Here is a 13,433-nt window from a genome sequence, read left to right as displayed (position 1 = left end):
TCACAAAGAATTTCACTGCGCTCATACCTGGTACCACAGTCGAGATCCTGGACCAGGACTCCAAGAACGTCATCCAGCTGATCATCACAGCCTACAATGTGAGTGAAGGAAGTCACTTCCTGTTTGTGAGGGAAATATTCCACTAATGCCGAGGAATCTGATAAGAGGAGGGGGAGGGCGGCAGATTGTTTAAAGTTGTGCGCTTATGTGAATCAGTTAATGAGCATCCGGCTGACTCAGGCTGGGGCTCATGTTTCTCACAGAAATGTCATTAAACCGAGGATTTTAAGTTCAATTTATTTGATCATTTACATCGTTTTTACTTTTCAGGCTGCAACATATTCCCAAAAGAAAAAAGATGGATAAGTTGGTAAATTAGTGCTTGTAATGAATTAAAAATGGTGTCATTAAACGGTGATTTTAACCAGGATCTGGTCCTAAATCAGCCTCCATGATGAGTCTGAGAGGAGCAGAGATGCTCAGAGGAGCTCCAGTTTGTCCACAAATGTGTTTAAAACAATGTTCCTCAGAGAAAGACTGGAAGGGATCTGCATGTTTCTCCCTCTGCAGAGCAGAATATCATGAAAGCATTCAGGGAATCTGGAGGAGTTTCAGCGTAAAGGACGAGGGAGCGAGCCTAAGCTGGACCCCCGTGACCTCTGACCCCTCAGACGGCGCTGCATCAAGAACCCTCATTCAGCAGCAGCTGATAGAAGCACACGGACAAGGGATTACTGTGGGAAACCTTTGTCCAGCACCACGATCCAGAGTTCCATTCACAGGCTTTACTGTGCAGAGAAGAAGCCTGATGTTAGCCTGATGTTAGCCTGATGTTAGCCTGATGTTAGCCTGATGTTAGCCTGATGTCAGCCTGATGTCAGCCTGATGTCAGCCTGATGTCAGCCTGATGTCAGCCTGATGTCAGCCTGATGTCAGCCTGATGTCAGCCTGATGTTAGCTTAGTATTAGCCTGGTGTTAGCCTGGTGTTAGCCTGATGTCAGCCTGATGTCAGCCTGATGTCAGCCTGATGTCAGCCTGATGTCAGCCTAGTATTAGCCTGGTGTTAGCCTGATGTCAGCCTGATGTCAGCCTGATGTCAGCCTGATGTCAGCCTGATGTCAGCCTGATGTTAGCCTGATCCAGAGGCGGCGTCCACTTCTCTGAGCTTGGAGGCGGAAACATCCCAGAGTGGGAGAAGGAAACGTCCCAGAGCGGGAGAAGGAAACGTCACAGAGTGGGAGAAGGAAACGTCACAGAGTGGGAGAAGGAAACGTCCCAGAGCAGGAGAAGGAAACGTCACAGGGTGGGAGAAGGAAACGTTACAGGGTGGGAGAAGGAAACGTCACAGGGTGGGAGAAGGAAACGTCACAGAGTGGGAGAAGGAAACGTTACAGAGCGGGAGAAGGAAACGTCCCAGAGCGGGAGAAGGAAACGTTACAGGGTGGGAGAAGGAAACGTCACAGAGCGGGAGAAGGGAACGTCCCAGAGCGGGAGAAGGAAACGTTACAGAGTGGGAGAAGGAAACGTCACAGAGCGGGAGAAGGGAACGTCCCAGAGCGGGAGAAGGAAACGTCCCAGAGCGGGAGAAGGTTCTCTGTCCTGACTTTTATGGGACGTGTTGCAGGTCTGAGATGCAGAAATGATGTTTGTTAACAGATTAAATGAAGCTGAAGAGATAAAACATGAACTTTTTGTTGGCTTCAAACTGTCTGTAAAGTTAATATAAAATGTATTAAGATCTTTTTTTAAAACTTAAAACATTTTTAGAATATCGTCCGGACTCCGATCTGACTAACTCTAGCTTGACGAAACGGAGGAAATGTGTCGTCAGGCTTTCCCTGAATGCTTTTCTGTGTGGGTGTTCAGATTTCTCCTCGGCTCTCCTTTTTGTGTCGGTCGTGGGTCGACGCGCTCGGTGTGTGGGAGTGATCTTTGACCGGCGGCCGTATTAACATTCCAGCTGCCACATTTTACCACCGTGTGAAAGCGGTGGAAGGCCGCCGGCTGGGATGGCGTTCAGGGTCAGACTCAGAGTCAGTGAATGAGTGTGCACGTTCAGCTGCGATGTGCAAACATCCACCCACTGGCAACCTGCAGCCATGCGCAGCATTCGTGGTTGTGGTCAGATTAACCATCTTATAAACTCTGCTTCTCAGCCACTCAGAGCCTTAGACGCCGAGCGTGCAGCTTCAGTCTCTGATCTTTATTTTTATTTTTTCTTAACTTGTTCTCCTCAGAACATCCGCTCTAAAGTGGAGCTGACGGTGTGGGACCACCCGGAGGACATCAGCGTGTCCTTCACCGCCACCTGCCAGGACGGAAATCCGCTGCCAGGCTACCAGAAATGTGCCGACCTGAAGATCGGCGACACTGTGAGTTCCCCGCCACGCTTCCCACCTCGTTCTGAATGTTTCATCCTCCTGAGCAGCCTGCATGTGTTCACCTGCATCAGTTTAGGCTTATTAAAATTTAAAGGTTTAACTGTGTTCGACCTGAGCTGCTCAGGCTGCAGCATCGTCCCAGAGAAACATTCAGCTTGATGAGGTTTTTAATTGAGAAACGATGTTGTTGTGTTTATGAAAGTGAACACACACATTAGACAGGCTGTAGCTCTATGCAGCTGGACAGTAATGTTGGTATTTTTTAAGTGAAGCGGCACCACTGAGGCCATAAGTGTTTGGAAAGTTTCTCAATGGCTGTGTTCGAAATCCTACTTCTCCTACTAACTTTTTTGAGTTAGTATGCGAGTTTGAGTGAGCGAGAAGTTCCCGGATGCATACTAGATTCTCTGAAATGTTGGGTATGCATCATGAGGTTACTACTCATACTCAAACTACCCAAGATGCAACGTAACGTGACGTCGCCGATCATCATTTCCTGTCAAAACGGCAGTTTCAAGCTAGCTACAACGAGGGTAGGTTCACTTCCTGTTTTCAAAACAAAAGCACCAATTGTATGGTAATGGCTTTCCCTATGATAAAAGGCAACGGGTATTTTATTTTGTGAAAATAACCGGAAGTGCGTTGCTCACTGCGGCTAGCTTTAGTAGCGCCAAATTCGTGGGAACAAAATTGTAAACAGCCGGTATTTTGTCAGGTTTTCAACACGTTGGGGATCTAAACGACTACTTTCTCACCTGAAAATGTTTCAAATGTTGCTAAAGTTTACAGAGTTTAGAGCTTAAGAGAAATCAGCTTCAGGCCGGCTGATTTCGGCTCGGGCAGGAGCGAAATGCATTGTGGGTAAACGCTCTGCATACTGTCTGATTGATGAGTATGGTAGTATGCGGTTTCGAACACAGCCAATCAGTCTACAGTACATTGTCGAGGTGTGGATAACCAAGTTTCTCCTCCAAACAATCGTCCAGTTGTTCTGCTTCTCCTCGTTTCTTCTTTCTGAATGAAGATCGATCCAGATGCACGTGTAGTGAAACTTTAATCCAATCCTTTGCTTTGCTAGTGTAGTTTCTGGAGGAAAGTTGGGAAAAAGTGAAACTTTTTAAGCAGCAGCAAAGGCATCGGCCGATCAAATTACCTGTTAGACGATGAGTCTGAGCTGTAATTTCAAATGTAACACCCACCCATCGTCAAGTTTGAGCATGTCAGGTCTGTTCAAAGCCGTGGGAGCTGAAACCTCCATAAGGCTTTCACAGACACCCTGAGGTCAAGTCCATGGAGCCCTCCTGGTTTCAGGCTAAACAGGGTTCCTAAGTAGGGCCGAACACTTCAGAAGAGGCTCCACTGAAGCCCCGGGCAGATGGATGGAGGTGGGGCGGCTGAAGTCAGGAGGGCAGCGACAGCCTGTGGCAACAGAAACAATCAGACGTTTTTATTTTTCTTTTTTTTGATGGTTGATTCACACCCTTAACAGATCTTATTCTTTTTTTCATGCCTTATGACTCACAGTGTGTTTCCCTGCAGGAACCCCCTTGCGGTATTTCCTTGTTCTTATTTTGATGTTGAGGATGTTTCTCGGCTGTCTCCTCTCGTTTCTCTGAGTTACAAACAGTTAGACTTCCGAAGGTTAAGTTTCAGATAAAATGGGATTAAGTGGCTCCTTCCCTTGAGTCATTGCGGTGGTGTGGACGTGTTTCTTTGTATTTTAAAGCTGGTGAAATTGTTCTTTATTTCCTGATTTACTGCTTTGTTTTTTACAGCAGTGGAGGAGGGACAGCAGCCTGTTAGTCTGCCTTTAGGTGTGTTTTCACCACAAAGCTTAGCTCACTCATCATTATCTTCTCACAGTGATGGATAACCTTTGTTTTTCTTGACCAAGGCTCTCAGCTCATCCATCTGCTGTGTCTGTACTGTATTTATGTTCATGCACCACACCCAGACACCTCACACAACTTCTGTTTGGGTGTAGCTCAGAGAACCACTGACTTCTTTTAACTGCTGAGCTGTGCTGAAACTGCTAAAGTACAGCTTGTCCTTCTACTTTGTCTTTGACCAACTCTGACACAGACAGCCGTCACATTTATGTGATGTGGAAGGCACTTTGAACTCTGACCTCCTGCAGTCTTAGACTCGGAGGCAGAAGCTGAACCCTGCCTGGTGGTGCTCTTTCACACCTTCACCACCTTCGGTTTGGTCTTGAGGAGGTCGACTGTGGACTCTTTATCGTCTTTGGCTTTTGACTTTATGTTTAAATTTCTTGTTGCTGATCATAAGAGCTTGAATAACCTATAATAGCCTCTTAAAGATGTTGCCTTTATTCAAACTCTCAGGATTACCTTATTCTGGATGACTCCACCAACATGACTCCAAGCTGAATGTGGAATTTATCCTCATATGCTGCATATCTTAGGACATACAGACCCAATCTTTCTTTACTGAATGATAATAATGCCAGTTTATGACCCTGCGTGACCTTTGAACCCTCGTGTAGTGATTTCCAGTCTGTTGAAATCAGACCTTCGCAGGAGGAGGAGGAGGGTTCATGTTACTGTGAGCAAAGACAGAGATCTGACACCTGTAAACACTGCCACCATAGCTATGACTAAGTGAGTTTTAATGTGGGAAAGTCCCCTCACTTTGCTTTGTAGATTTTAATCTCTGATCTGGCTGATTGGTAAGTTGTATTTTGCTTGATAATTCTTATCATCTTTTGTGTTTAAAGAAAGTCGGATGCAATCAGTGTCGCACTCCTCTGTTACTATGTTCCATCACAGGGGATAAATCTGTGCGAAAAGTTTCACCCCAAGAATCGGCATCATTATCCAGGAGAAACATTAAATATGTGGGAAAAGTTTCATCATTATTATCCAGGAGAAACATTAAATATGTGGGAAAAGTTTCATCATTATTATCCAGGAGAAACATTAAATATGCAGGAAAAATTTCATTATTATTATCCAGGAGAAACATTAAATATGTGGGAAAAGTTTCATTATTATTATCCAGGAGAAACATTAAATATGTGGGAAAAGTTTCATCATTATCCAGGAGAAACATTAAATATGCGGGAAAAGTTTCATTATTATTATCCAGGAGAAACATTAAATATGCGGGAAAAGTTTCATTATTATTATCCAGGAGAAACATTAAATATATGGGAAATGTTTCATCATTATTATCCAGGAGAAACATTAAATATGTGGGAAAAGTTTCATCATTATTATCCAGGAGAAATATTAAATTTGTGGGAAAAGTTTCATCATTATTATCCAGGAGAAACATTAAATATGTGGGAAAAGTTTCATCATTATTATCCAGGAGAAATATTAAATATGTGGGAAAAGTTTCATCATTATTATCCAGGAGAAATATTAAATATGTGGGAAAAGTTTCATCATTATTATCCAGGAGAAACATTAAAGTTGGGGGAAAAGTTTCATTATTATTATCCAGGAGAAATATTAAATATGTGGGAAAAGTTTCATCATTATTATCCAGGAGAAACATTAAATATGTGGGAAAAGTTTCATCATTATTATCCAGGAGAAACATTAAATATGTGGGAAAAGTTTCATCATTATTATCCAGGAGAAACATTAAATATGTGGGAAAAGTTTCATCATTATTATCCAGGAGAAACATTAAATATGTGGGAAAAGTTTCATCATTATTATCCAGGAGAAATATTAAATATGTGGGAAAAGTTTCATCATTATTATCCAGGAGAAATTAAAGTTGGGGGAAAAGTTTCATCATTATTATCCAGGAGAAATATTAAAGTTGGGGGAAAAGTTTCATCATTATTATCCAGGAGAAATATTAAAGTTGGGGGAAAAGTTTCATCATTATTATCCAGGAGAAACATTAAATATGTGGGAAAAGTTTCATCATTATTATCCAGGAGAAATATTAAATATGTGGGAAAAGTTTCATCATTATTATCCAGGAGAAACATTAAATATGTGGGAAAAGTTTCATCATTATTATCCAAGAGAAACATTAAATATGTGGGAAAAGTTTCATCATTATTATCCAGGAGAAATATTAAATATGTGGGAAAAGTTTCATCATTATTATCCAGGAGAAATATTAAATATGTGGGAAAAGTTTCATCATTATTATCCAGGAGAAATATTAAAGTTGGGGGAAAAGTTTCATCATTATTATCCAGGAGAAATATTAAAGTTGGGGGAAAAGTTTCATCATTATTATCCAGGAGAAATATTAAAGTTGGGGGAAAAGTTTCATCATTATTATCCAGGAGAAACATTAAATATGTGGGAAAAGTTTCATCATTATTATCCAGGAGAAATATTAAATATGTGGGAAAAGTTTCATCATTATTATCCAGGAGAAACATTAAATATGTGGGAAAAGTTTCATCATTATTATCCAGGAGAAATATTAAATATGTGGGAAAAGTTTCATCATTATCCAGGAGAAACATTAAAGTTGGGGGAAAAGTTTCATCATTATTATCCAGGAGAAACATTAAATATGTGGGAAAAGTTTCATCATTATTATCCAGGAGAAATATTAAAGTTGGGGGAAAAGTTTCATCATTATTATCCAGGAGAAATATTAAAGTTGGGGGAAAAGTTTCATCATTATTATCCAGGAGAAACATTAAATATGTGGGAAAAGTTTCATCATTATTATCCAGGAGAAACATTAAATATGTGGGAAAAGTTTCATCATTATTATCCAGGAGAAATATTAAATATGTGGGAAAAGTTTCATCATTATTATCCAGGAGAAACATTAAAGTTGGGGGGGGGGGGGGGGGAGTTTCCCCCCAAGAATCATCATTATCCAATAGAAATGTTTAACTCAAAATGCAGTTTGCTTCACAGTTATTAGCCTCATCCCACAACTAGCTGTTGCAACATCCCCACATTAACTGCCTCCTTCAAGTGTTACTTTCTGACTCCATATTTCTTCAAAGGCATCAAGAGTTCCTTTGTGTTCTGCTGGTTTTGTCTTGTTATTGTGTTGTTCTAAATGTTGTTGCCACTCAGCAGGAAGTGAGGCCTAAGAAAACAGATGTTTCCATGTTATTAACCTCTCTTATCTGCTGTGGCTCTGAAGAGTTGATAAGGATATGTAAACTCCAGCAATAACTGATCCATCTGTCTCCACCATCAAGGTTATGTTATCTTCACACTTTGTGTTTACTGTCATTTTTAAGGTCAGACATAGTGATATTTGTAATCCACCAAATCCAACCCAATTAGATGTAGTTTCTTGGGCTTTTTACAGCCTCTGGTTTGGAAACATTAAATTCTCTTGCTGATGATCAATTAATCAGTGCATTGATTTGCAGCACGTGGCTGCTACTTACCCTCTTATTTCCTGTGGAAGCAGTAAGGTTGAACCTTTTTAGTAAGTTCCTACATCCGAGGTTGTTTCACCTCATTTTGTAACATGTACTAAATCTTCATTCATTAGCTGAACTTGTTTCAATAGCTTTTTAGACACCTTAACTTCATCTTGTTGCTAAATATCAAGTTTTATGTCCTTCCTGAAAGTAAAAGTTTCCCGTTTTAAAAAGAACCTTTTAGATCTGGTCTTTGTAATGATGGGAGCTGGACCGGTTTGTCAGACCATGACCCGAAGGCTTGATTGCCGCTTGCCTCATTTTGACCACAATGCTGTAATTCAATGAATCACAAGTGAGGCAGCTCAACTCGCAGCTCGGGATCTTTGCTCCCGGTGAAATGTCTGGTTCACATTCAAGATTCTTCACCAAAGTAACTCCCCAAATTCTTGTTCCAGTCTTGATAAGAAACTGTCCTGCACAGACAGTCATTTCGTTGGTATTTCGTGGTTACAGATAAATTATTTTGCAGCTTTCAAAGAAGACGTGACAATAGATTCCACAGATTCAGATGCATATCCATTTTCCATGTCAATATCAAAAGTAAAGCATCCATCTATACTTTTAAATCCCGAGGGGAAAACCCCTGGTGGACCATTTGTTCTCAGCTCAGTCCAACAAACAATACAAACTGATTCAGAATACAGGAAGAGCCTTTGTCACATGTCTCCCAGAAACCCCCTCTACTCGAGCGCGGGAACCTTAACAAGTTAACGAGGCTCACAATTAAATTTACTGTAAATGTGAGTCGCGAGGAGGCCGGTCCACCCAATCATGTGTCTCGTTAGGACAACTCTGAGGTTGTGGAGAGATAGAGGGGGTTGATGGGTGGTAGTAGTGGATGCAGAGAGAGGACGGAAGGAAAACCCATTGAGAAAACTTCTCCTTGTGTCTGATCTAATTCAAGTAGAGAATCAGAAGGTTTGATGAAAGAGGAGGGAGTCTGCAACAGGAAATGGATGATTGACTTAACCATTTCAAAAGGACTCTCCTTGTTGCCGAAAAACAAAGCGGCGTTCCTATGGATAAATATTTCCAGATGATGGAATTCTTATGACTGCCCAAAATTCAATTAGCCGAGATAAAAACCAGTGAATGGGGTCAAACAAAACGTCACGTAACGAAATTTAAATGATTCCGATTTGTTTGGACAAAAAATCTTTTTAATGAAAAAGAACCCGTGGTGTGTTAGCGCAGGCTCGTTTCATTCATATGCATGAATCCCTTCAGTCTGCGAGTGTGACAATGAAAACCATGGCAGCTAGCATTTCTACCCCTGCTCCAGTATTCCTTTCACGGGGGGCAGTTTCACAGGCCTCCTCCCGTCTCCTTTGTGCGAGGTCTTTGGGATGCAGCGTCGGGACTAACACTGAGGCTGTGATTGACACCTGGGCAGTGGACCGGCCGGGATCCTCAGAAAAGACGAGGAAACTTGGCAGCCAGAGCTGCTGCCCTGAGGATAAAAGACATGAGCCCCTTCCATTCATCCAGCCTGAATCGGCTCCTCCACCGACCGGTTCCCATCCCAAAACCACCCCGGCAAAATAAAGCGGCGGCATGAAGAGCATTCCACCTCACACGGATCCAAAGTGTGGAGCTGAATATAAGCTGTACTGCTGACCCGGTTATTAACAGTCCTGTAAAAAAGAAAGAACACCCCCATTTTAATTAGGATTTATGCATCAGGACATGAAATCCCCTTTAAATTCAGTAAATGTGTGAGAAACTAAGTGAACCCCTGATCCAGCAGCTGGTTTCCTGTGGGACGTTCTCAGTCTCTCTCTGGTTAAAGGAGGAATCTTGTTCCCACTCTTCTCTCCAGCTGCTTCAGCTCATTGAGGTTTGCAGCTTTGGTTTCTGCACAGCTCTCTGAAGGTCCCACCACAGCATCTCAGGCAGGCTGAGGTCTGGACTCTGACTGGACCGTTGAACACCTTGATTCTTCTCTTCTTCACATATTCTGCTGCAGATCTGCTGCTGTGTTTGGGATCTTTGTCCTGTTAATGAGCCAGTTTAAGCCCAGCTTCAGCTGTCGGACAGACGGCCTCACATCTGAGGCTACGGCTACACGAAAATGTTTTTCACTGTAAACGATACTTTTGCTTATCGTTTGGCTGTCGCGGCCACACGGAGCCGGCGTTCCCACTACCCCAAAATGATAGTTTTGGAGAACGGGTTCCAGAGTGGGAAGATCTGAGAACAGCGTCGTTTCGTTTCCATTGTTACAGCCAAAACGGATTCGTTTACATCTGCGTCACAGCCACATGGCTAACGCAGTGACGTATACACATACGTCAGTGACCAGAACGAAAAGCGGCTTCCATTCAAAATCCGGAAGAAGAAGACAACACAACAAGGACAGACAGCGATCATCATGGACCCCACAACATTGATAGCAGCACTGCAGCAGACACTGCTAACTGCAGCGGCGTTGTTGAAGGAACAACGTGAGCTTCGCGCTGGTAGAAGTAGGGGCGTACACGCATGCGCATTGCTTCTTCTATTGTTCTGGTGTAACCGGTGGGGGTGGCTTACAGCGCACCTAGAGGTGTTTCGTGTGTACTGCATCGTTTTCAGCAAGCGTCGCGTTTCCATGTGGACAGAGATGCTTTCCTGTGTGGTCGCAATAATTTTCGTACCCGTTTTAAGAAAAACCCTCGTTTCGTTTTCGTGTAGCCGTAGCCTGACTCTAGAACACTTTGGTATCCAGAGGAGTTCATGGTGGACTCAATGGCTGCAAGGTTCCCAGGTCCTGTGGCTGCAGAACCAGCCCAGATCATCATCCCTCCACCACCTGCGAGGGTTTAATGTCTTCTGTGGGTCAGAGCCGGTAAAACCGATGACGTTTACTCTGCTCATGAAGCTTACTTCACCCATCCTGCAGCTGTCTTTACTCTTACTTTATCGCTCTAAAATCAGGGGGGTGTGAATGGAAAAATAGTTCATTTGATATGACTGTAAACACCCTCAAATTGAAGCTGGACTCTGTAACCTCATAACTGTGGTTTTGTTTTTGATCCAATGATCTCTGAGCCAAACCAGAGCAGTTTGGGTCACTATCCACTCAGACTCTGCAGCATTTAGCTGAAAACGGACATTTTGAGGAATCACTGAAGCGTGGCTTCAGTCGGGGCAGCATGAAAGGGGGAAAGCCCTGAACTCTGCATGAAACAGACCTCATTAAAGATGATTGGTTTGGTTGAGTGAATATGAGAAGAATACCAGAGGAGCAGGCTTATGCTCGGGTTGGGCTTCTCTTGTCAGGACTTCCTTCCTCAGAGCAATCAAATGGGTGTTGGTCCCGTGTCCGAGTTCCTGAGCAGCGCTCTGCATCTTCCTCTTTGGGAGAAATGATCCCAGGAACGTAAACAGGCCAGGGTCACCTGTAGTTCACGTCCACGTGGCTGGAAGCTGCTCGTGTTGGTGGGTTCGTGTCAGTTGGTTTTCGCTCAGTTGAAACCAGTGGCGGCTGCTGACTTTTAAAACAGGGGAAGCCCATATTACGCTTGGCTAAAAGCCTGTCAACTACATTTGGTGTTGCTAACTGCTTAGCTGCGAGCATAGCCGCCATTGTGACAAAACTACTAGCTAACACGACAAACAGATGCACAACAGGAATATCATTGACAAAACTTCTAAACAACAAGGATGTGTTTCTTATTTCCAGTGTAATATTTACAAAAGTGTATGTGTGTGAGGATGGAAATGGAAACGATGGGAAATGAGGGAAACTCCGACAGCACTTTCAGAGACAACCAGTCTCTTTGGTATCCGCTTTGGGACTGAAGTTCCAGCGTGCTTCTTCCCGCTTAAAAATTCGGCTGCCACAGAATCTCTCATGATGGACAAACACTGACTCCAATCATCACGACACAGCCCCTCATATTGACACGCCCACGTCTAATCTACCCCCAGAGACGCCGAGCAGCCTCGGAAGTGATGAGTTTTTGTCGATTTAGCCAATGATGACCTAGAATTGTAGAAAAAACTTGACTCTCCCGCCCCCTCCTGAAGCCGGGCAGCCCTCGGCTCGGAAGCCCGGCTGTTAGTGGCGGCTTCATAACATGATTTCCTCAGTGAACGATTTCAGAACAAATCACTTCATTAAGCTACAGGACAACATGTTGTAGTTATGAAAGTAAATGCAGTATTGGGCATATCTTGTGTTTTGTGAATAACTGTTTTATCGTCAATTTAACATTGAAGATGGAGCAATTTGGCCAGAGAATGGGAGAGGCTGCCCGGCTTCCCGTGGTGTCTCTGAATAGCCGCGGCTGGTTGAAACTGACAGGAAGTGGCGCTCCTTCCTCCCATCGGTGCCTGTTCTCAAACTCTTCCAGTCAGCAGCGCACCTGGCTAGATTTACGCCCTGGGCGAACCATCCCTTGCTGCCCCCCCCCAAAAAAAAAAGACTTACCCCGCCAACAACACAACAACATATCATATTATTTGTATTTTATTATATATAATCTTAAATACAAAAAGATACCACATGCAGCTTACAAAATGCCATGTCAATGTGTATTAGAAGTTATTTAAGTTGTTTAATTTAGCATATAGCTCATAATAATAAAACTAATCCACAGTCGGGACTTCTTGTTGTGTTGCAAACACAAACCAGACCAGGTTGCCTTTGGGTGAAATTAGCTGCATGACATGATGCCTCAATTCTAATTCTAGTTCAGCAAAACTAAAAATCAAACACAGTCGTGGCTAATAGCAACATATTAGCAAGAGGCTAACAGATAGCCTATAGCCTACGTCACTGATAGAAATCTGCATCCCTTTATCTTCTGCCCGTTTCTCCTCTTCTTCTCTTTCTAAACTGGGCACCTGATGGCTTCTTTGGTCTTTCACCATGATGATGATCCATGATGACCCCACATTATTACCTTTGCTTTTCCCGTTAACGCCGTCCGTTCAGCCGTCAATCAACCGGAGTCACGTGACGTAAACACATTGACGTAGATGGCTGCACAGATTTTTCACATAACCCAGTTAATTAAATGAAGGTTTATGGGTCTGTGTTAACTTTAGGAATGAAATGCAGTTTATTTGGATTGGAAGAAGCTTGTGTTGTGGCCTGGGATTAGTCAACCACCCCCCACCCCCCCCCCCCCCCCCCCCGTAGGGCTCTCAGCAGTGACAATGATGGTGCCCCAGAGCCCACTCCACTAACTTGCCATGGAAATGAGCGGTCGTCTAGAAAACTGGGGATTATTACTTATTTATTTATTTATTTATTTATTTTCATTATTTTTTTTTTTTTTTTCTTGGGCGGTCGTCTAGAAGACTGGGGATTATTTTTATTTTATTTATTTATTTTCATTTTCATTATTATTATTATTATTATTATTTTTTTTTTTTTGAGGGCGCTCGTGCGCCCTTACATAGAGTGCGCCCTGGGCGGTCGCCCACATTGCCCATAGCAAAAACCGGCCCTGCTTCCAGTCCTCTCACGGCTTTGTTTCTTCCTCTGTAGGTGTCGTTCAACGTGAGCGTGGAGGCGAGGAGCTGCCCCCCCCGCGGCACCGACCAGAGCTTCACCATCAAGCCGGTGGGGTTCAAAGACCGCCTGGAGGTCGCTGTGGATTTTCAGTGCGACTGCGGCTGCAGCCGGGAAGCAAAAAGCAACAGCAGCATCTGCAGCTCCATCGGT

At 43.3% G+C, this 13,433-nt stretch overlaps 1 protein-coding gene across 1 annotated transcript in view; it reads left to right on the top strand.

The window, feature by feature from the left end:
• The window catches only part of itgb5 (integrin, beta 5), a 69,237-nt gene that overhangs the window by 16,100 nt on the left and 39,704 nt on the right, over positions 1–13,433 (top strand). Inside the window, exons 8-10 of the mRNA XM_075480260.1 lie at positions 9–98; positions 2,239–2,373; positions 13,257–13,431. Of these exons, the coding sequence (XP_075336375.1) occupies positions 9–98; positions 2,239–2,373; positions 13,257–13,431 (400 nt within the window). The remainder of the gene's footprint in view (positions 1–8; positions 99–2,238; positions 2,374–13,256; positions 13,432–13,433) is intronic.

Source organism: Odontesthes bonariensis, chromosome 12 (assembly GCF_027942865.1).
Source record: "Odontesthes bonariensis isolate fOdoBon6 chromosome 12, fOdoBon6.hap1, whole genome shotgun sequence".
NCBI classification, from domain to species: domain Eukaryota; kingdom Metazoa; phylum Chordata; class Actinopteri; order Atheriniformes; family Atherinopsidae; genus Odontesthes; species Odontesthes bonariensis.
The sequence above is the reverse complement of the archived record's forward strand: the minus strand, read 5'-3'. Positions and strand labels throughout refer to the sequence as shown.